Here is a 23638-nt window from a genome sequence, read left to right as displayed (position 1 = left end):
TGGGTTTAAGTGTTTCTGCAGGTACTAGTTGGTCTCGGTGTGTTTGCTATTCGATGTGCATCGTAAAGCAGCCAGAGCTTCCTGGAGCCACACCGTGTAAAATCTGCTTTTCTTGTCTGTGATTTTCTCAAGTTTCTTTTTTTTTGTGTGTGTGAATGTGTGTTTTGACATTGTTATTGCTGCCTCCACCATAGAGATAAGGTGTTTGCCTGTCTATCTGTTTGTTGGGTACTTGCAGGATTAACTAAACCAAACAAAGTTGGTCCTTAACTGAAATATAAACATACAGTTGTGCTGCTTCACCACTGTATATGTGGACAATTGTGCAGATGTTGGAACTTTTAAGTAGTATTTGTGAGATGTTTGCAATGTCAGCAGTTCCTCAGTGTCCTTCACAATAAAACATGGAGATATACCTCATGTACAACTAGGGATGGGTATTGATAAGATTTTATCGATGTCGATTCCGCTTATCGAGCCGATTCGTTATTGATTCCGTTATCGATACCTTCTGTAAATTTTCTGTGTATTAAAAGTAGGCTTTACAGGTTTTCTATGTCGACAACATTTTATTGAGTCTTAAAGTAAATAAATATAAAATTCGTCACTGGGTCCTTGATCTCTGGACATAAAATAAACAAAATCTGTAGTTTTTGTCAAAAGCATTTCCTTTCAGACATTAATGAGACTCCATCTGAGCTGAGCTCAGGTGGCTGCACTGCAAGTCAAAATCAATGTAATTCATAAAGAATGCAGGATGTTTCATTTTGGGAGGAAAAAAAAAAACGTTTCAGTCTGTTGTAGTTTGTTGTCTGTGTTACAGTGTTTGGAAAGAGGTGTCATTTCATTTAAAACGGTGTTTTGCTTTGAAGTTATTAATTCCGGCCGGACGCTATCTTTCTAACTTGACTCGGCACAGAGAGCGGCGCATCGTTTGGAGCAGTGTGAACAGAACAGAGGACGATTCTCGTTTCTTGCCCACAACAAGACAAGAGTCCCAGTTAGTGACTTTAATCGTCACAAAAGTGACTCACAATTGACATCCTTAAATGGCTTTGAGAGGGGTTAAGGAGCGGACTTGCCGCTTCTGAAAAGCAGCGAAGCAAAGAACAAACGAAGCAGCGAGTCGGAGCACTGCTTCGTTTCTTCAAGCTTCAAGTAGAGCTGCTGCAAAAGCGGTTGATGAAATGATCATTTTCCCGATAAACACCCTCAAAAACAACGGCCGCTTTGAAGGCCCGATAAGGGAATTGTTAATTAAAAAGGCTATTGATACCAGTGGATCGAATAATTTCTTAATGATTCTCAAAAAGAACCAGTTTTCAATACCCAACCCTGTGTACAACTTAACTTCAATCTTTTTGTCTGTTTTTTTCCCTCTTATTGCACATTTTATTTTACTTGCACATTTCATTTGCACACTTTATTACTGTGAATTATTCAGTGTTGAGTGTATATTTATACATGCTGTACAGAGAGAGTGCAGCATGTATAAACACAAACATAAGCACAAACCGAAGTCAAAAAAATCCTTGTATTCTGTGGCTACTTGGTGAGTAAAAGCTATTCTGATTCTGATGTAAAAAACAAAAACAAAAAATAGCTTACCAAACCAAAACTGGAACCTGATCCCTACTTTCAGTGTCAAAAGCAGGGTGTGTGTTGTGTATTTTGGCTGTGTTTCTCTGTCTGGGGGACATGAACCAACCTTTAGTCTCTGTAAAGGATCTTATATTAATACTTAAATATTGGTTAAATACTCATTTTATAGTTTTATGTGCTGAATCTGTATCTCGAGCAATGTACCCTCTGGTACACTCATGTTCAGCACCTACATAGAGCTTGAAGAGTATTAGTGGTCCTCAATCAGGCCTTCAACCCATTTGCCAAACATATACATTTCTGTCTGTCTTCTAACTCCTTTGTCGTTTGGCTCAGTGTACCTTTTCCTCTGGTGGAGTACTTCAGCGGCTCGTACTTATTGAACTGACAGCATTCTGCAGGTCTGAAGGAGCTCACTGCACAGTGCAAATCCACAAATAAAGATGGGGAAAATGTACAAATTAAAAGACTGATTTTCCCTGGACTGGTAACAGTGTAGTTCTTGTACAGCAAAAATGTAGACGAGTTAGTTTGTGGTTTGTAGGCAATAACTCAAAAACAGTAAATGCTTTCATCTTTTCAGTCACCACATTAAAAGAACATGCACGCTGAATCTAGTGAACCTTGATGAACCAGATCAATCAAAAATGCTTTGTTTTGCCTGCGTAATATCTCATAGATGTCTCTGCCATCTGCTGGGTGGTTAGAAGATTCTGGGTGGATTGTGGGAAATTACAAGCAGCTGTTGTCTGAGTGTGTGACTCGGAATAGTACCAAACATTTCATTACTTCCACAAATTAGTGACGGCTAACTTGAAAGTTTGGCCCATAGTATCTTGAAAACCACATTAAAAAAATGTCCTTGAGTCCATGTTAAAACAAAGATGTCATGAGATGTGTTGAATGGAGACTGACTCAACACGAATGCTTCAGAATGTTACAGGTGATTAGGTGTTTAAAGATTAAAACGCAAGTGAGTGAACTGTGATCACACTGTTTTTGGAATTTATTTTGAAAGGCTGCAGTCGCTGGTCTGTATGCTATGTACGTGCACGAGGAACCCTGTAACTTAGCAGGACATGCCTCTTGTTTGACAGATTCAATCAGCTCTTGTTGTTGTTCCTTCCTTTAATCCTACAGCTCAGGTGGCTGTGATCTGAGTGAAGCACCAAAGCAGTTGCAGTTTTGTCATCACTGCTGCTGCTGCTGTGTGTGTAATGATGCGATAAATGCTGATGTGAGTCTCTCTCCACAGAGTGCCCGTCCACCCTGAGTGGCTGTGAGGAGCTGGTGCTGCGGCTGGAGCAGGTGCAAACCCTGCTGAAGACCGAACCAGAAGATACAGACAATGAAATTGTGGACATCACCACTGTGACTCCAGCCTGCCAGAAGCTAAAGCTCAAAGAGGAGGAGCAAGACTCTGATTCTGAGCCCAAGTTCTTCCTCTGCCCCTGCCTGTCCGCTCAGTTTGTCAGTGAAACAGCTCAGCAGGTCAGGACCTCCTCTGGGTTTTGTGAGATGGGATGGAGCTCAACTACAATGTTCACGTTACTAGTAGTATTTGTGTTCTGTTGACAGGAGGCTGATTGTCTTTTACTGTTTGCATCAAATAGCAGTTAGAAGTCGACTTTTACACCATGACTCCTCCTTTCACTTACATCTCTTTCACTCAGATCGGGGTGACCTTCCAACCGGTGGAAGTGGAGAAGAATGTATTCAGTTCGGTGGTTGAAGCCATGATTCTGAAGGTCGGTTGCTATATGGGCCAAGGCCAAATTTAAATAAAAAAAAAAATACTGTGTCATCCTTGCCCCACATCCTCTTGACTAGAATGGTTAATGTTCTAAGATTCAACTTGTGCCATTTATAGAATGAGTTTCTTTATGACTGATTGTGTGTGTGTGTGTGTGTGTGTGTGTGTGTGTGTGTGTGTGTGTGTGTGTGTGTGTGTGTGTGTGTGTGTGTGTGTGTGTGTGTGTGTGTGTGTGTGTGTGTGTGTGTGTTTGTGTGTGTTCTGCAGGCTACAGAACAGTTAGCCAGTGACATCCTGAGAGAAGCTCTGGCTGGAGCTTACACCAAATCATCCCAGAACAGGTGAGACAAACAGCCTCCTCATAACATGGCGCATATTTGTTATTTTTTGTTGTTTCACTTCACTTGTCGTGTGTAGGATGTGACCAGACTACCAGCTGGATACTCAAGAAGATTCTTATTTATTTACAACAAAACCTTTAAGTATAGACAATTATGTCCCAACATAGAGTGGAAAAGGAGGACAGCCCAATGGCCTCCGCTTGTCTTTCTGTCTGTTGTTCAAAATTGCTGAAATGGTGCGAAGCGATCATTGAATAGGACTGGAGCTGCTCAACCTAGCGTGGCCTTCCATTTTCCAAATCTTCACAGACCACTATTTGAATGAGTCTGTGTATATTGGGAAAATTTTCAGCTTAAGTGTATTTTATTTCCACATTTTATGTGTTTTCCTGTACATTGGCAAAAATCTGTATAATAGTTTTCAGACCGTATCTACGATTGTGTTTTCTTGAGCTGTTATGCATCACTCCCACAAAAATTTGTTAAATGACAGGTGGTAGGTTCCTATCCAATCTTAGGACACAGAGATTGGTTGAGGGCGGACAAGAGAAGGCCCACATAATTCTACCATTCTCTCACAGATTTATTTCTTTCTCCAAATAAAATAACGGATATCACGAGAAGCATTTACTTTACATTTTGCATATATATTAACACACCAAAAAGTGTTTTTGTGCCAGAAAACTTGTTTTCTGTCTTCTAGCCAAACAAGCGTCATCACCAAGAGCAGGCTCATTTTAATGTTAATGTAAATCAAGGTGCAGTTTAGAATATATATACATAGAGTATAGAATGTTTTTTAACATTGTTAAATGTTAAGAGGCAGCAGCAGATACTGCCTGAGCAGTCTGAAAAGTTTCCATGGATGTTGTGATATTTATTTTTTGACTTGAAAGGTCAAAATAGAACCAACACACGTCCCTGGGTGCCCCAGCATTAGATCACCAACTATTCAAAGTCCTAATGTCCTAAAAGGTCTCGTAAAATTCTACTTGTAAACACATTGCTCTCTCTAGGTGATGTTTGTGGTGACCTTTTCACCTTCAGTGTCTGCAGAATACGTTTTGGCACTTGATAGTGTATAACACAGCAACCTGCTGCTGACCCGCAACTATTTATAAAGCCGAATATATTTCAATAAGAAAAGCCTTTATTCATCCCTCATTGGGGAAATTTCAGTGTCACATCGCAGCATAGAACAGTAGGAATAGACAGAAGGGCATGCAATAAAACAGACAAGTATCCCCTAAAAAACAAGAACTAAAAAAAGCATTGAGTGCTGGGTAACGCTAAGGCTACCATTGTTCAGTTCAATGCTGCACTGCCGGGATGATGTACACTGTCGGGATGTAAAAGTGATCAGATAAAGTGACTTCAGCGTGATATGTACGATAAGTTACTCTGATATTTACAATATGGACAGGTTAAAATATAGTAGGTAAAGTGACTTGAGTTTGCACCATAAGTTAAATTATTGCACCTAATAAATACAGCAGGTAATGACATGATTATTGTCCTGGTTACTACGGTTACCACAGTACTAGCATTGTTCATTGTACAGTCTCACAGCAGCCGGGAGAAATGATCTGCGGAATCTCTCCCTCACACAGCGAGGGTGGATGAGTCTGTCACTGAAACTGCTCTCCAGAGCAGACAGAACGTCCTACAGGGGGTGGTCCAGCATAGATTTAAGTTTAGCCAGGACCCTCCTGTCCCCCACCTCCTGCACAGAGTCCAGAGGACAGCCCAGGACAGAGCAGGATTTCCTGATGATCTTATCCAGTCTTTTCCTGTCCCTCTTTGTGATGCTGCTGCTTCAGTAGACCACACCGTACAGGATGGCTGAAGCCACCACAGAGTCATAGAAGGTCCTCAGGAGTGGCCCCCTCACTCCAAAAGACCTCAGCCTCCTCAGGAGGTAGAGGCAGCTCTGACCCTTCCTGCAAAGTGTGTCCATGTTGTGAGTCCAGTCCAGTTTGTTGTTCAGATGAACACCCAGGTACTTACGAGTCCACTCTCTCAATGTCCCTTCCCTGGATGTTCACTGGGGGGAGTGTAGTGGGGCGGCGTCTGAATTCCACCACCATCTTCTTGGTCTTCTCCGCATTGATGAGGAGGTGATTCCTCTGACACCAGTCCACAAAGTCCTGCGTTAGTCCTCTGTACTCCGCGTCATCGTCGTCCATAATAAGTCCTGTGACGGCGGAGTCGTCGGAGAACTTCTGCAGGACACAGCTGTCTGTGTTGTGTCTGAAGTCTGCAGTGTAAAGAGTGAAGAGGAAGGGCGCGAGGACCGTCCCCTGGGGGCCCCCACACTGCAGGTCAGGAGGTCAGACGCTGTTCTTGGGCCTCACAAACTGGGGCCAGTTTGTGAGGTAGTCCAGGACCCACTCAGCCAGATCCTCGTCCACTCCTGCAATCACCAGTTTGTCCCTCAGGAGCCGCGGCTGGATGGTGTTGAAAGCGCTGGAGAAGTCAAAGAAAAGAATCCTCACAGCGCTGGTGGGCCTCTCCAGGTGGGACAGCGAGTGGTGCAGCAGGGAGATGATGGCATCCTCCACTCCGATGCCAGGCCGGTAAGCAAACTGCTGTGGGTCCATAGCAGAGCTCACCGTGGAGCGGAGGTGACACAGGACGAGGCGCTCTAGCGTCTTCATCAGGTGGGATGTAAGTGCCACTGGCCTGAAGCTGTTGAGGTCCTTGGCATGCGGTGTTTTGGGCACTGGGACCACAGTGACGTTTTCCAGAGGTGTGGCACTGTCCTAAGCTTCAGGCTCAGGTTGAAGACCCGCTCCATGACCCCACACAGCTCATCTGCGCAGGATTTGAGGAGCCTTGGGCTAATCTGGTCTGGGCCTGTCTCTTCAGCTGAATCCTGACCTGATCTGCCGTGAAGAGTAGAGAGCAGGTGGGGGGGAAGGTAGGGGTGGAGGAGGGGGAGGAGGTCTGGCTGGTGCCAGGATGTGTATTGGGAATGAAACAGTCTGGCAGCGGTGTGAGGGGGAGGGGGGATCCTGGGGAGAGGCACAGAAGACAGAGCAGGGGGAGGAGGAGGAGGAGGGGTTGTGTCGAACCTCAGGAAGTGCTTGTTGAGGTCATTTGCCCATTGATGGTCACCTTCCACCTGTTTGGTAGGGGGTTTGAACCCAGAGATGGTCTTCAAGCTGCTCCTCCAACTTCCTCTTGTAGGTGGTCTGAGCCTTGCGAATTTCCCTCCTCAGTTCTCTTTGTATATTCTTCAGGGCCTTTCGGTTCCCTGACTTAAAGGCTCTCTTCTTCTCCTTCAGCAGAGTCTTTATGTCAGGGTTAATCCATGGTTTGTTGTTTGAAAAACACCGCACTGTCCGGGTAGGTACGGTGTTTTCAAAGCAAAAGTTGATGTAGTCTGTGATGCATTCTGTCATGGCGTTTATGTCCTCCTTGTGAGGGTCACAGAGTTCGGACCACACAGTTGTGCTGAAACAGTCTCTAAGTGCCGTTAATTAATAAGCTAAATACTCATCTGAGGACTGAACAGATCACATGTGATACGTATTCAAAGCTGTTTATTCACACTGAGTCCTAAAGCTGTTGACATGGCGTTCGCAGGGCTCCGAGAGAGATCACAGCCATGAACATCCACCAGGCGGTCAGCAGCATCCCCACCTGTGACTTCTTCACCAACGCACACATGGGTTACATGGCTAAAGGCAACTGACCCAACAGCACTGACTGACACCAACCGACAGAGGGGCGAGGACTCTGGATTGCTGCTACAGGAAAAGAGTAAGAGACTTGTGTTATTAGATGGTTTTGTTTTTTGTTTTTTTGAAGGGGCTGTTGTGCCCTGGTGTACCTCATAACAAGATTATTGTAATGATGAAGTGGTTCCTGTCAGACTGACAGCCAGTATTTGGGGGAATGTACCCAGAATGACTTCCAGGCGTAAGTAATCACATCAGACACCTGTCCCCGCCACCACGCTTAATCTCGCTGCCTCCTCTTCTGCACAGTTGAGGAGAGCGCAGTCTGTTCATCAACACACATCAGTCTGAATCCAAGTTTGAAGTGGAAATGATCAAGATTGTGTCAGTGTTACACAGATACTTTCCGAAAGTGTCCGACAGCCAACATGTTGATGAGAAAAGAAAAAACAAACCAAAAACGGCTGCTGTTATCGAACGTTCATATAGAAGAGATAACTGATGTAGAGTACGTATTCTGGTAAGATATTGAACTAATCTGTTGAGAAATTTCACAAGTAAATAAAATATAACTGACACTGAATTCTAGAAATTTCTTCTTCTTGAAGAAAGTAGGTCAACTGTTTTTAAGAGCTGTTTTTAACAACCGTCATGTAATTATGCACATAATATGTACATTATGACCAAGTAGTCCTGTTTTTTTTTTTTTATCTGATGTGGACTCCTAAAGTGTAATTCTGCACCAGTAAAGTGTGTGTCTGTGTTGTTATGTGGACGTCATCATCTTGCACAGTAATGCGTCGGACAGTAGATGTGTGTTTCCGATCAAGTCCGCTGTAATCCAGCTTTTGCTTTTTCTTAATGTGTGTGTCGGATGAGTGCTGCGCGTGGTTGTGATGCTTTTAGGAGAAACCCAAACAAATTTCTATGTTTCAGTGCAAACCAAAAATATCATTGATACTCTTGTAATAAAGTCTAATTAAGGATACATTTGTGAAGTGTTTTTCTTTGGGGTTATTATTTTTCTTTTTTGGAGGGGTAATGATTTATTTTTGATTAACACCATTGATGCATGACCTATCAACATTCACGGGCCACTTTATTAGGTACACCTTGCTAGTACTGGGTTGGGCCCCCTTTTTTTGTTCAGAATTGCCTTAATTCTTTCTGGCATAGATTTAACACAGTGTTGGAAAAAGTCTTCAGAGATGTTCATACTGACATGATGGCATCACACAGTTGCCCATTAAAGCACTCTGCCCATTCTCTGTAATCCCTAGAGATAGTTATGTGTGAAAATCCCGTGGATCAGCAGTTTATGAAATTCTCAGACCAGACCATCTGGCACCAACAACCATACCACGTACATAGTCACTTAAATCCCCTTTCTTCCCCATTCTGATGCTCGGTTTGAATTCAGCAGGTTGTCTTCACCACATCTAGATGTACAACCCCTGGCAATAATTATGGAATCACCGGCCTCGGAGGATGTTCATTCAGTTGTTTAATTTTGTAGAAAAAAAGCAGATCACAGACATGAAACAAAACTAAAGTCATTTCAAATGGCAACTTTCTGGCTTTAACAAACACTATAAGAAATCAGGAAAAATAATTGTGGCAGTCAGTAACGGTTACTTTTTTAGACCAAGCAGAGGGAAAAAAATATTGACTCACTCAATTCTGAGGAATAAATTATGGAATCACCCTTTAAATTTTCATCCCCAAAACTAACACCTGCATCAAATCAGATCTGCTCGTTAGTCTGCATCTAAAAAGGAGTGATCACACCTTGGAGAGCTGTTGCACCAAGTGGACTGACATGAATCATGGCTCCAACACGAGAGATGTCAATTGAAACAAAGGAGAGGATTATCAAACTCTTAAAAGAGGGTAAATCATCACGCAATGTTGCAAAAGATGTTGGTTGTTCACAGTCAACTGTGTCTAAACTCTGGACCAAATACAAACAGCATGGGAAGGTTGTTAAAGGCAAACATATTGGTAGATCAAGGAAGACAAAGTGTCAAGACAGAAAACTTAACGCAATATGTCTCAAAAATCGAAAATGCACAACAAAACGAGGAAAGAATGGGAGGAAACTGGAGTCAACATCTGTGACCGAACTGTAAGAAACCGGCTAAAGGAAATGGGATTTACATACAGAAAAGCTAAACGAAAGCCATCATTAACACCTAAACAGAAAAAAACAAGGTTACAATGGGCTAAGGAAAAGCAATCGTGGACTGTGGATGACTGGATGAAAGTCATATTCAGTGATGAATCTCGACTCTGCATTGGGCAAGGTGATGATGCTGGAACTTTTGTTTGGTGCCGTTCCAATTAGATAAAGATGACATGTAAATTTCCACAGTCATTGATGATATGGGGCGTCAGGTAAAGGCACTGGGGAGATGGCTGTCATTACATCATCAATAAATGCACAAGTTTACATTGATATTTTGGACACTTTTCTTATCCCATCAATTGAAAGGATGTTTGGGGATGATGAAATCATTTTTCAAGATGATAATGCATCTTGCCATAGAGCAAAAACTGTGAAAACATTCCTTGCAAAAAGACACATAGGGTCAATGTCATGGCCTGCAAATAGTCCGGATCTTAATCCAATTGAAAATCTTTGGTGGAAGTTGAAGAAAATGGTCCATGACAAGGCTCCAACCTGCAAAGCTGATCTGGCAACAGCAATCAGAGAAAGTTGGAGCCAGATTGATGAAGAGTACTGTTTGTCACTCATTAAGTCCATGCCTCAGAGACTGCAAGCTGCTATAAAAGCCAGAGGTGGTGCAACAAAATACTTAGTGATGTGTTGGAGCGTTCTTTTGTTTTTCATGAGTCCATAATTTTTTCCTCAGAATTGAGTGATTCCATTTTTTTTTCCCCCTCTGCTTGGTCTAAAAAGTAACCGTTACTGACTGCCACAATTTTTTTCCTGATTTCTTATAGTGTTTCTTAAAGCCAAAAAGTTGTCATTTGAAATGACTTTAGTTTTGTGTCATGTCTGTGATCTGCTTTTTTTCTACAAAATTAAACAACTGAATGAACATCCTCCGAGGCCGGTGATTCCATAATTTTTGCCAGGGGTTGTATAAACGCATTGAGTTACTACTGCCATGTGATTGGGTGATTAGTTATTTGTGTTAACAAGCAATATAACAGGTGTACCTAATAAAGTGGCTGATGACTGTAATTACCTTGAACACATGTCAAGTTCCTACTGGTGTGCATATAAAAATTGATACAGATATGGAAGTAAATCTGTGCCATCAAAATTTGAATTTTTAAGGTTGAATGTTTTTAGCATCAAAATCAGAGTTTGAAGTTGAATTTCTAAGGCTGAATTTGTTTAGCATCAAAATATTCAGCCTCAAAAACTTCAACCTAAAAAAAAACTCAACCTCAAAAAATAGAAAAGGAGGGAGAAGCAATCGATCTTTGGCTCAATCATCCAACGTTTATGGAAGTAAATCTGTGATGTTGGATGATTGAGACAGGGATCGATTGCTTCTCCCTGCTTTTCTATTTTTTGAGGTTGAATGTTTTTAAGGTTGAATTTTTTAGGTTGAATTTTATTGAGGTTGATTTTTTTAAGTCTGAATATTTTGATGCTAAACAAATTCAACCATAGAGAAATTCAACTTCAAACTGATTTTGATGCTAAAACATTCAACCTTAAAAATTCAAATTGATGGCACAGATTTACTTCCATATACAGAGCTCTAATATAGTCAGAGGTGATGTTAATTGTGATCTGTTCATCCAAAAGTGAAAATGCTAACAACATCCACAGTTCTGACTAAAAACACATCGGAAAAGTATAAAATGACATTTGAACGTGTTAAGATCCTACTGCCATTTTATTGTAGTTTTGTGTCAATTATACAGTTGCTCTTTATTTTTAACGTACAAATAAAAGCATGAAAACTTTCAACAGCGTAAGCAAATACTGAGGGAAGAAAGCCTGTTTCGCTTTTCGGTCAATAAATCGAGCAACACCATATTTGCTTATAGAAAACAAACCAAATAACGGACTGAGCCGGAGGAGAATAACAAAGGACAAACCAGCCGGTGCTGACGGAGTCACATGGAACAGTGGTTCTAGTGGTTCTGAAACTACAAAAACAAATAGAACTAGTGAGTTTCATGCATATTCATTCCGATCACCATTTGGAGAAAAAGCAGTAGAGGAGAGCATCCACACAGGATTATTGTTGTTCTGTCAGCACGGGATCCAATACTGCAGCTCCACAGACCTGCCCATTGGACAGACAGAGCAACGAGCTCCTTTGCATAGATTCTTGTGTTGGGGAATGGACTGACACCTCTCTGTCCCACCAAGCTCCCGATCACTCCTACCACTGAAACAACTCGAACAGAACGCAGCTGTCAGATGTTGAAGACTCGTGGTCCACTTTGAAAAACAGCAGAAGGGTTTGGTGTGAGCTTCGTCCTCACCAGCTGTTCCTGAGAGACACAAAGATAAGAGACATGTGGGTTTGACTATTGTGATCAGAAAGTGCAGCCTGGAACCTGTGAAATGAGAGGAGGCAGGTCGACCCGTGCAGTTAACATCTGCAGCCAGAGTGCCTTGATTTGGACTGGACTCTCGACTTTTCACCAAAAATCTGTCTGGATTGTGCCGCATACACGGCCTGGAGCACTAAAAATAGGCGGCACAATTGCCAAAGTGTGACAGCCGCAGGAGAGGACTTCACAGCACTCGCTACCCGGCAGCACTTTGAATGTGGTAATGCAGCCCCGCGGGTGGGCGGTAAATGTTGGAGCAGTCAGATTGTTGTGCGCTTGCATTTACATTCACCTCCTCCCCCTTCCCAAACATTTTTCTGTTCTGCCCAACAGCCAGCTCTGCCTCTGTCCCAAATTACAGCAGTGCCAAAGAAGGGTGCAGCTCTTCACAACATCACGCTTTAACAGATAATCCAGCAAATGCTGCTCATTAGCCCCGCCCCCCGTGATCCATCCCCTGTCACTCAGTCCTCTGCTCTCTCTTCATGCTTGCCCCCTCCTCTTCATCCTCATTCCTCTGTGTCAGTGTATCTGTTGTCAACCCCTCCTCTCCTCCCTGCCAACTTGGCAAAGGATGCTCCTCTTGTATTCCCAGAGGCAGCATGGGAAAAGTCCAGAGGTCCCAGGGACAGAAGCAACCAAATGTTTCCCTCTTTTAAAGATATTTTAAGGTTTCAATTCCCAAACTTTTCACCATGTCTTATACAGATTAATTAGTTTGATTTGATATGACCTGTATTGACATTTAGATGTTGTACATTTCTTGGCTCCACCTGTTTTTACAGCCACAAACATTAATGGTTGCAATTACAGAGTTTTGTAAGAATCAGTCCATTTGTTTAAAGGCGCTGCTGACTTGCCTTAAGTCATGTCCTGCTGTTCTTCTGAACCTTTCTGGTTAGGCATGTGCAATGGGTCAAATACGTACCCAGACCTTTACCACCTACCGGTTATTCTTGTCTTGTGGCACTTTGGTTGCCAAATGTGTTTCATCGGAATTGTTGTTCCAGTAAATGATGAAACAACAACCCCTATGCTGCTAATGGAATCAGGCTGACCCTAAAACAAACTTTGAGATTCTACTCCCACTCTGCAGAGCGCTCACAGTACCGGTGTATAGGGTCCCACAAATTCCCAGGATGGCTCACAGAGTAGTCCGATGGATCTGTGGGCACTTGCTTTGTAGAACAGAGTCAGAATCTCTGATTTTTTTTTTTTTTTTTCTTTCTCTGTGAATTTTGGCATTCCTCAGGGATAGGTTCTGGCTCCTGCACTGTTTAGTACTGTCACTGACTGGGTGTTGGGGTAGACCTGTGGAGTCCAGTGGCTGAGGTAGCTTTGTTGGTGAGAAAGCGTTCACTGATATTGGCTTTGTTGATGATTCTGTGGTCTTTGCTGAATCAATGAACACGCTAATTGAGAAACTTAGTGAGTAGTCAGAGAGTATGTGAGTTTGTGATTTTGATGTGAAGACTAAGATCCAGTCTTTCAATTCTACCTGGACTCTGCAATCTCAAGTGTATTTGTATGCAGTCAAGGTGTTGATTTTGTAGAGGCATTCTCTTATCCCAGCAGTGATGTTCATGTCTCTGGATGCTTGGTCTTTGAGATCACCTGGGAAGAGCTTATGAAGTCTTGAGGTCACTGGAAAGAGATGTCCGGTGATGCTGAAATGTTTGCAAGAGTCTGAAGGCCTTTAGCGTCCTGGCACTTCCTGTCACCATGTCTTTGATACTAGGTCTCTTTGGAGGGTCATTACTACTGGAATGACTTTGTGTCAAGCAAACAGTTACTTAAGGAGACTCGGATGAGGAGTATCACTTGCATCTTGAGGGAACATCATCTATGACATTCTGTCTAAGCGGTGCGTTTCGCTGCGTGTGATCCAGCACGTAGGTGCGTCAATGTTGAGGAGTCTGATGGGATGCCCACGTTTGACACAGCTGTAACAGATGGATGGCAGGACCCGGAGAGGGTCCACAGTGTGGTGGAACCGGCACTGCTTGGGACCTGTGCAGGCTCCCAAACTCGGCCTGACTTTAACTTACCCGCCGATTCCCTGAATGCACTTTAATGACCTCATCACATTTAAAAAAAAAAGTGAATTTACGAAGCGATCCTTTTGAATTTGTGTGTCATTTAGAATAAGCAGACAGAACACTGGACAGTGTCTTCCTGAGATATTCATTGTTTTAAAAATTGTACAAATGAGTTTTATGCCAAACTGGAGAATAATAGATGATTCCATAATGACATACGGAGTGGAGGGGAACATCTAAACGGCTGTCAGACTGAACGCTGAGGACGTGGGTGATGTGCAGCGTGCTGTGCCACAAACTAACTGTTACAGTGTAGTGAACTCAAACTGGAACAGAGATATTCATAGAGCCTGTGACCTGCCTTTGACCTCACTCATTTCGACCTCCACCACCACCATCCTTCATGACGCCCTCACTAATTACTATTCATGGTGTCATGCAGCTATGCAATTTTAATTAAATTATTCAAAAATCCAATCGTTCTCTTTCACTGTTTAAGCCGATTAAAGTTGCAGAAACGATGACGAACATGTTCCCAGATGTCTTTTGGTGTTAGATTGAACCGGTCAAGCTGTTGGTACTTTAGCTCGTCCCAGAGGAAACAGACTGTGAGATGGTACCAAATTATGTGGGTGAGGCTAAAACTCTGGAGATTCCCCATAAAAAAAGTGTTTTTGCTGACTGTCACACAGCAGCTGGCCTGGGTGACGGCGGCCGGTTTGGCCTGACTGTAATCTCAAACAACCTTGATGGGCTTCCAGCTATGAGAACAAATCTTCTCACGGCAGATTTTGTTTGTCTCTCAGTTTCAGCAGAGCTACACATCTGTCTCTGTGTGCAGCCGTGTGTTTTTGTCTTGCTTAATTCTGGGACAAAATGTAAGAATGTCCATCTGTCAACTATTTGCCTTGTGGTCTCATATCATAGGTGGTTTTGAGAAAGTGCTTGCAATTTAATGTATGTAAATTAAATAAAATTGGTTCTTAACCTACGTGCTCTTTTTGTTGTCTTAGTGAAGGTTTTATTTTCAGTCCTGTGTGTGTCCTTCAATCCATCTTGTACTGAACAAAATAACTGTGTTTTCAATTTTGACCAAAAATGGTGGAATGCATGAGGGGAGGCCAAGGACAAAATTATCTGATTTTGAAAAAAATTGGTTAAAAGTCAAGGTCACAACCCAAGGTCAAACCTTTGGCCCAGTGCTTACATATGGGTGATATTTAGAATGGCTATTACGACAAATGACTCAAAGATACACCTGTGGTTATTAAGAAACACAAATATGAAGTACGAGGGTAGGCTGAAAAGTTCTAAGGCTCCCCATGAAGGAGTAATGCATTAACTGCATTATAGTGAGCCTTAGAACTTTTCAGCCTACCCTCATACTCCATCACCTTTCTGTTGGTCACATGAACTGTGAGATTGGGTGACCTTGAAAGATCAAACTCATGGCTCAGATGGTTTAACTCAAACAATTTGGAGCCAATCTGGCTTAAAGAGGTAAATGTTAACCAAGGATAAAGTCAACTGATCACCTGGCAAGGCCACACAGAACCATATATGATGGTACTGAATGCCAGTTCTAGTTATTTGAGGTATATTTTTTCTACATATTTTCCCTTCAACCTACTTGGACAATACTATTAAGGCCCAATATACTGAAGCATGCATTAATGTGAAATTACGAATATCTAGGATGAAGGTACGTGGCAGCAAACATGAGTTGATGGGTGGTGATGAACTGTTCTACCTCTGTTACTATATATATTTATATATATATATATATATATATATATATATATATATATATATAAAATTACCTCCACCAAGAGGTTATGTTCTCGGTCGTGTTTGTTTGTCTGTCTGTCAGCAAGATAACTCAAAAAACTTTGAACGGATTTTGATTAAATTTTGTGGAGTGGTTGGAAATGACAAGAGGAACAAGTGATTAAATTTTAGTGGTGATCCGGATCACGATCCGGATCCCGATGCTAATGCGTTAGCATGTCTATGGCATTTTCAGTGTTAAAAGTTAGCATTAAGCAGTTGCAGCTGTCATCATGTTCGGGTGCATTTGTTACCTCCGCCAAGGAGGTTATTTTCAAATTGTAATATTTCTTAAATTTATTTTTGTTTATATATTAATAATCTAATGATTATTATATAATTTTAGAGAAAGAGACAAAAAGAAATAGATCACTGTGCCAAGGAGGGAATCTCTTTAGGGTCAATGACCCTATGGCCTTGTTTAGAGAAGTGTTTCATAAATGGTAAAAAATTCATATATTTGCAGTTTAGTTGAATAATAAATTGAATTTTGTCTCTTATTTGTTTTTGTCTAAAAGCACATGCAGTTATCAATATCAGTGTTCAGATGACAGTAGCTTCTGGGAAAGGTGCAATAAAGTTGCAAGAAACTGTGATGCCAAGCGCTAAGGATACATGCTATCCAGTCACAGCAGATGAAACTTTTTTTACTACTGAGCAAACATCATTGTTAGACTTTTTTAGGTTCAATGATTCCACGGCGTGTAGATGTTATGGCGTCAGTGACCCCATGGCCTTGGCGGAGGTTTGAACTCTCTGAGTGCTTCTAGTTGTGGGTATTTTGAGGTGTCACGCAGCATGAGCATCACAGGTGTCATGATTAACTTTAATAATAGCTGCATTCCATTTAGGTCATTGTGGTGCACAGGCCTGACGTGCACATGCTTTCTGTCAGCGCACTTAGACACTTAGCAGGATTGAAGCCATTCATTTTATGAGTTACACTTATGCTTTACAAATTCTACTGTCAGGAGGGACATTAAAAATATTTTATGTTTGGATATTTTCTTCTTCCAAAACAAATGTTGTGTTATCTGTGCACGTGTTCTTAGAAATCCATCAATCCTGCTGTATTGAGGTCAGAGAAAGGAGTGCACCATCAGACTTGCTAAATCCAGCGCTTGTCCTGGTTTAATCGCTGGGTCACTTCCAGCTGCTTTGGGACAGAATGCTGTCTCACTTTGCTCAGCCGAAAGCTGATGAGTAAAGCTGACGTTCAGGTGGGGATCGCTGCAGTGCTTTCTGTAACGTAGGCAGTCCTCCAGCTGAATAAGTCACAATGGCTGTTTGCAGCACCTGTGAATTCTGGAACCTGGTATGAAATATGGATTAAGGCTACAGTCTGCAAGAGAGTGAAGAGCTCAGAAAACTCCACGGGCACTTGGTAGTGTGCATATCTCCATCAAGGCCAAAATGATTTCAATCCTTAGTCCACTCCAGTGGACCACTCCTGTCTGAAAACATATTTCTCTCTGCCACATCGATGTCACATGTATGATTGGCTGGGAACGTGCACCCATTTGCAGTCTATATTGGAGCTTTTGGATATTTGAAATGTGCATTACTGGATGGCGGGGTGCTTTGGGTAGAGGGTGGAGGTCCATCTGCTTTATATTCAAGTCAAGTCAAGCTACCACTGAAGGGAAATGTCCTGGATGGCAACCACCAGGATCCAATAACATCTATCTGCTGCAGCCAGATCAAGCATGGGCATCTCTTTTACCTTCTCCAGCTCCTGGGGTCCTCACATTTAGGCATCTATGTCGTGGATCATGCATAGAGAAAAGCGTCACATGGCGAAAACATCATAGCTGATGCTCCCTCACAATGCAAGTGATACTCATATATGATAATATATGACCCTGTGTGGATTAGAGAAGAACCCAAATAAATTTGAACTTGTGCACCCAATTCATCAGCATTGTCCCAGTCCACCAGCTGTAAATGGGTACCAGCCTTGCCTGGAGATGGAACCTTTGATGGACTGCCTTCTGTTTAGGGGGGAGTCATAGAGTCTTATCCACATCACACTACGGAATCCGGAGGACAAGCACTAATAGGCTTCAGGTCTACATAGGACTTCCTCACTGTCTTGGCCCATGTCACCCAATCCCTTCTAGGCATCACCAGAGTCAGTTCATTAGGTTTGCATAACAAAACTAATGTGACCAAACTAAGACAGGTAAATTGGCAAATGTAATTACAGTTAATTTCAGCCTAAAAATCACAAATACACTAACATCAAGATTCATGTGCTTACCTGGAGGTTGGTGCTGTAGGAGCCGCTGGCTTGCAGGGAAGCTGGGACAGATTGGGGGACCAAGGCAGGGTGTACATTAGGGGTGGAGGGAATCATCTGCTCGCCGTGGTGTACATCTACAGATCTGTGGATCTCTCCGCTGTAGGCAGCCTGGTAGCTTGTTTCAGGAGGAATGTGGGTGGCCTCTGTACCTGGACTGGTATGCTGAGTTGGAACATTTTTTCTTCCACTTTTAGCTGGTCTTGCTCCTGTCCATGGTTGATACGCTTGTCTACAGGAAGAAAAATCCATAAATAGGCTTCTGCAGAGAAGAGGGAGGCATCCAGGGCAAAGGTTTTGATGTAAACTGTGACATGGTGTTTATATATTACAGATATGGACAATGTCTAATTTTCCACATCTGTAGGAAATGCCCTGTTTTTTCTTTAAATGTAAAGGAGATGGTGCACTTTACACCATCTACCTTTGGACAGGAGATACTGTATCTTGCCTTTCCCACACACCTTGTGAACATGTCACACAAAACGCAGGCAGGAGTCCAGATATGGGGTTCTATGACATGTCATTTAAACAATCCATTTTCGATGTAAATTAGCATAAAACTGTAGGACCAGTGGGATGTTTAAAGCTACAAAATAATAGAAATGGAATACAGCATTCATAACCATTGGTTCATTAGTGAAGAATCACCTGCAACATTGAACCAATGTGTTTTCATAAGGTTAGAATGAACCTGTCATATCTACATGGGAATGGGTCCCATCAAGGAGGCTGCCATGCTGCTCCACCATGTTAATACAGTAGCCCGAAAGGGACATACTTACTATATCTTTTGCATTTTGTATTGTGAGTGGAAGACTCGGGGGGAAAAAAAGATGCAGTGGTTGTTCCCCGAAAGGAAAATCTGGCGCAATGTCAGCCAGCGTGTGGCCGCCATACTCCATAGTGTTTACACAATATTTTAAGGTGATTCTTTAACTATGGGCACTATTGGCCTTGTAAATGTAATTTCCACCACACCACTGCCTTACAATATAAAGCGCCTTGGGGCAACTGTTTGTTGTGATTTGGCGCTATATACATGTGCTCTGATGTCACTGTTTATCTCCATAGAAACTACCCAAACAATCTTTCATACAAACTGTTTAAAGGGACATTACAGTGTTGTGGTGGAAATTACGGCAATAGTGTGGGACAACTACATTTTGTTTAAAAAAAATCACAACAGTTGTATGACATTGAATACCCCAATTATGTTTTGATTATTTTACTGATATTTTATTCAGAGATCATTTAAAACATTAGAAAAAACTCTTTTTTTACCATTCATTTTTATCATTGAAGATCAAAAGTCTGGGTGTGGGACAAGCACAAAACGGCAATATTTGCATATAATGATGCTGAAAAAAGGTGAAAAAGTCATCATAGACTACTAGAACAAATTTCTTAAAACACTTTCATTGTAAAGATAACTATAAAAGTGTGAAATTTCCCCTTTTTTCTGTTTTTAATACAATATGATCAAAGGACATAATAAGTGCCTGTAGTCTAAGAATCACCCTTTAGCATTTTAGTGTTCAACCTTGAAGCGGGCAGTGAGGAAGGAATGCATCATTTATGAACAAATATGCATACAGACAAGCAAATGGGCCAGAGGTTTCACAGAATTCCAAAGGATTTTTACAAGGAGAAAAGAACAGGATGGACCCAGTAGGAAAAACAATGGGAGCCAGACAGCAAAGGAGCGCGACTTCTGACCAATCGCTTCATCAAAGGTACATTTTCTGTCCAAATGTTGTCCCTTCATATAATTAACTAGCGTATTGCCCGTGGGGATCCATGGGCTCTAGATTGGGTAGTGTTTATAAAATAGGTAGCTGACATTTTTCAAGGGTGTTAATAAATTATTCAAAGTTTCTATAATGAGTTGGAATGGTGTGTGAGTCCAGAATGTTTTTAGAACCTTAGACCTCAACAGTTTATAGACGAAGAACTCAACACTTTTATTTCCTGTTAATTACATAATGTCTTTATGTTAATTTACTGCTTTAAAGTATTTATAAGTTGTTTAGGCACTTGTTATCATATATACACTATTATTATATTATTATTATTAATAATATTATTTAATGTTATCATTATTATTTTATTTTTACTTCTATTTTGTCATTTGATTTTTAAATGGACCACAATGGATATAAGTGTTTTCACTTTCTTGTGTCATCCATGTATTTTGAACATATTTACATGCATATTATGCACTTACATTGAACTTACTAAATGAAGTCATGCACGCACACATACATGTACACAGATGCCACTTTGCTTTAACTAGAAAGACTATTTATTGCCCCCTGCTGGAATTGTGTTTGAGTCCAGAATGTAAATATCAATGTCCATTGTTCACTGTTGTTAGCTAATATCCATAGTTTCTCCAAAAATATTAGTCCTAGCAACATTCCATTTTTGCCGCGTTCATCCTTGACCCAAAACACATAAGCATACCAAACGGTAAAATGTCAGCTCTCCCCAGTTTCTCCATGATCAAAGCCATACAAATGTGCATGCACGCATATATGCACACAGAAGCCACTTGGTTTTTAAATATATAGATTTGTTGTGAATTCATTAACATGATGGAGTGACACCATCTCCAAAAGTGCGCTATGCGGTGTCATGTTCCGGATCCTTGAATTCTCCTGTTTACCGGTTGCTAGCGCAGCTAACAAGCTTGAGAAACCTAATTTTTAATCAAATGGATGATCATAAATATTGCATATTGCAAGAGAAGGCGAGGGAGTGTGAACCTCTGTCACCAAAGAAGCAAAAATGTGAAGGAAAGCAAAATTGTAAATGACGATGGCACAGTGCAATCTGCAACCTTGCCAGTAGATGACACTAAACCTCACACACTGTAGCTTTAACATAAAACCCCAGCCATAACCAACAGGAACTATGACCCCTTTAATACCCGCATCTAATGAAGTCTGAGTGCAGTTTTAGTCCCTGTGGGGACAGGGTGGACAGCGACTGGTGCTGAAGTCTAACAGGACGACGTGTCCTACCTGTAGGAGCTGGTTTTGCCGTCCCCGGTCCCCTGCTGTCCTCCCCACCTCTGATCCCTGACCCCCGGCTGTCCGTGGATGACATTGTGACCCGGAATGTCCGAAACACTTTGTCCTCTGCCCCCTCCGTTATTAATCCACGGGAAGTTCTCCTTCCTGGGAATGGGCCAAGGTTTGAAATCCTGCTTGTACTGGGTGACACCGGGGAAAGGCACCCCGGGCGGCTGGGAGTCCTCCCGGGGTTTATAATGGCTCTCTCTCCGGCCCCGGACAGACCCCCGGGTGCCCGGGCCATCACCGGGCGCAGGAGGAGAAGGAGGAGAGCCGCCGGTCCGCAGGTTTGGGTTCGAGGAGTAATTCCCAGGTGCTCCTTCTGAGGAGGAGGTGACCTGCTTGGTGACGGACCTCACCTCCTGCTCCGAGATGTCCGAGTAGTTCTGGATAGTCAGCGGGACCGAGAGGTCCGATTTGTCGAACTGGTTCCAGAAGCGAGCCAGACAGCACACTCTGCTGATGCACGGCCAAGCCATGTGGAGAGAGCAGGAGACAGCAATGAAGGAGGAGAAAACAGAGGTTACATTCACACCTGCCCCGTGTTCGGCGTCCAGGAGTCCAGGAGGAGGAGCTGAGCCGAACCGGTCTGAAGACGAGCCTCACTGAATTGTCCTGTCACGTGGTCTGTGACAGCGCGTGCAGAGGAATTCTCCTCCGCATCTGCAGCCGGATACAACGTAGTTTCATTCATCATCATCATCAGTAAAAATGAACTTGTCACACATGTCGGCTCACCCAAAATCAAACCCTGAGATCTTGTGCTGAATATTTTAATTGAACACAACAAAGCCTCACAAAACTCAGGGGCGTACACAGCTTCTGTATGTGTGTTGGGGGGGGGGGTGCTTTGATCTCCATCTTTTATAATATGCACACATGCAAAAAAAAATGCATGTGTGACTACTTTTAGATATTATTTGCAACTTACTATGGCTTGCATCATTTCATATAGTATTCATTCATTCATTCTGTATTCAGGGTCAAGTGGGGGGGGGGGCTGGAGCCGGGTCGGGTGAGAGGCAGGATACACCTTGGACAGGACACCAGTCCATCACAAGGCCACATTTAGACAGACAAACTCATTCACATCTACGTACAGTCAGTGCTTCGGGTTCACTAAGCTGCATGTCTTTGGATGTGGGAAGAAGCCGGGGCACCTGGAGGGGAACCCACACAAACACTGGGAGAACATGTACACTCCGCACAGAAATGAGCAGGAGGGAAGCAACACCATGACCTACTCGCTGTGACACAACAGTGCTAACCGCTTAAGCCGCCATGCTGCCCCACTATACAGTAGATGAGGAAAGTATTCACATCATTTCACTTTTTCCACATTTCGTTATCTTACAGCCTTATTCCAAAATGGATGACATTCATTTTTTTTTCCTCAAAATTCTACACACAATATCCCATAATGACAATGTGAAAAAGTTTTTTTTTTTTTTTAAGATTTAACAAATTTAAAACTATTTAACAAATAAAAAACTAAGAAATGTCTTGTTGCATTTCTTACAACTGCAAGTGAGAGCATCTTTTTCTCATACTATTTTTACTTGGGTAGGGCAATTTTATTTTGTATATCTGTAAAACTGAATTTGATTAATGAGTGGGTAATACAATCGCCATCATTTTGGACATTGTTTTTAATTTAAGTTAGATTGATGTCAAATACTTTCTTGCTTCACAACATAAATACAACTTAAAACAGAGGTGTCTCGACAATCCATGTACAGTCAAAGAATTTGATGACTTTTTAGGGTGTTAAACACAAAATCCCTATTATATGCAATGATAAAAGATAGAGAAAAGAACATGTTCATATTATGGTGTATCTAAGCTGACAGACTGCACCAAAACAAAAAGAACTACTGTAGAATCTGTTGGACAGAGTCCCATTCATCCATCATCTCAGGGACAGGAGACCGAGACTGCATCACGTGATAACTGTGGTTCTGCTGAATCTGCTGGTGAAGGAAAAATGATGTTGGAAAGAGCCATGAACTGCAATAGCAAGTGTTACACTGCCATCTACAGGGCATAATGTGACACTGTTCGTTCCGAGCGTGTGAGTAAATTCAAACCAACTGTGGCCTTGCTTAACAGCAGCAGGGGCGGATCAAGAATTTGTAAAGGGGACAGGGGGGGGGGTGGACTTGTGAACTAGTAAGGTGTAAGTCTTGGGGAATGCTCCCCTAGAATTTTTTATTTTTTTAGTTGCCATTTCCTGCATGTTTGCACATATTTTACCACAGAATACACCACAGAAAAAAGAAACTTTATAACCTCCACTTTTGCAGCCCACACATCCCATCCATGGAACAATGTGGACCTGCTGCTTTAACACTGTTTAAAGCTGCTAATTTAACTTTGATTGCAAGACATAAATTCATCACGTACTCCATTAATGCAGCTTCTATGCTTTTTTGCTAAAGTGGGGAAGCGTGAACTTTGAGCGGAAGATTTAGC

At 42.2% G+C, this 23638-nt stretch overlaps 2 protein-coding genes across 3 annotated transcripts in view; one reads left to right on the top strand and one right to left on the bottom strand.

The window, feature by feature from the left end:
- yeats2 (YEATS domain containing 2) overlaps nucleotides 1-8366 on the top strand; it is a 65779-nt gene extending 57413 nt beyond the window's left edge. The window contains 4 exon segments of the mRNA XM_034182591.1: nucleotides 2858-3093; nucleotides 3276-3350; nucleotides 3623-3696; nucleotides 7285-8366. Coding sequence (XP_034038482.1) covers nucleotides 2858-3093; nucleotides 3276-3350; nucleotides 3623-3696; nucleotides 7285-7393 — 494 coding nt within the window. The 3' untranslated portion in view covers nucleotides 7394-8366.
- A 2866-nt stretch (nucleotides 8367-11232) lies between these two features.
- map6d1 (MAP6 domain containing 1) lies at nucleotides 11233-21780 on the bottom strand. Of its 2 annotated transcripts, XM_034183666.1 has the most exons (6): nucleotides 21717-21780; nucleotides 21116-21686; nucleotides 18074-18321; nucleotides 12125-12133; nucleotides 11968-12002; nucleotides 11233-11861 (listed from the first exon to the last, which is right to left on the bottom strand). In XM_034183666.1, the coding sequence occupies exons 2-6, from the start codon at nucleotides 21643-21645 to the stop codon at nucleotides 11784-11786; spliced, it is 900 nt and encodes a 299-aa protein (XP_034039557.1). In that variant the 5' UTR covers nucleotides 21646-21686; nucleotides 21717-21780; the 3' UTR covers nucleotides 11233-11783. The 2 variants fall into 2 exon arrangements, with proteins under 2 accessions (XP_034039557.1, XP_034039556.1); XM_034183665.1 differs by lacking the exons at nucleotides 11968-12002; nucleotides 12125-12133 and adding an exon at nucleotides 17214-17234 and having other exon boundaries at nucleotides 11233-11865; nucleotides 18044-18321; nucleotides 21717-21775.
- Nucleotides 21781-23638: the final 1858 nt, after the last annotated feature.

The sequence above is a fragment of the Thalassophryne amazonica genome, chromosome 12, assembly GCF_902500255.1.
Source record: "Thalassophryne amazonica chromosome 12, fThaAma1.1, whole genome shotgun sequence".
Lineage (NCBI taxonomy): Eukaryota > Metazoa > Chordata > Actinopteri > Batrachoidiformes > Batrachoididae > Thalassophryne > Thalassophryne amazonica.
Note: the sequence above shows the minus strand (reverse complement) of the source record. Positions and strands in the feature narration are given on the sequence as shown.

Bases quoted from the DNA above. Each gene is read 5' to 3' on its own strand.
- map6d1 (XM_034183666.1), bottom strand. From the start codon at position 21,645: ATGGCTTGGCCGTGCATCAGCAGAGTGTGCTGTCTGGCTCGCTTCTGG. The intron at 18,322-21,115 runs GTAGGACACGTC...TTCTTCCTGTAG, and splicing joins GGCAAAACCAGCTCCTACAG to ACAAGCGTATCAACCATGGA. The intron at 11,862-11,967 runs GTTAACTGCACG...TGTGTCTCTCAG, and splicing joins AAGGCACTCTGGCTGCAGAT to GAACAGCTGGTGAGGACGAA.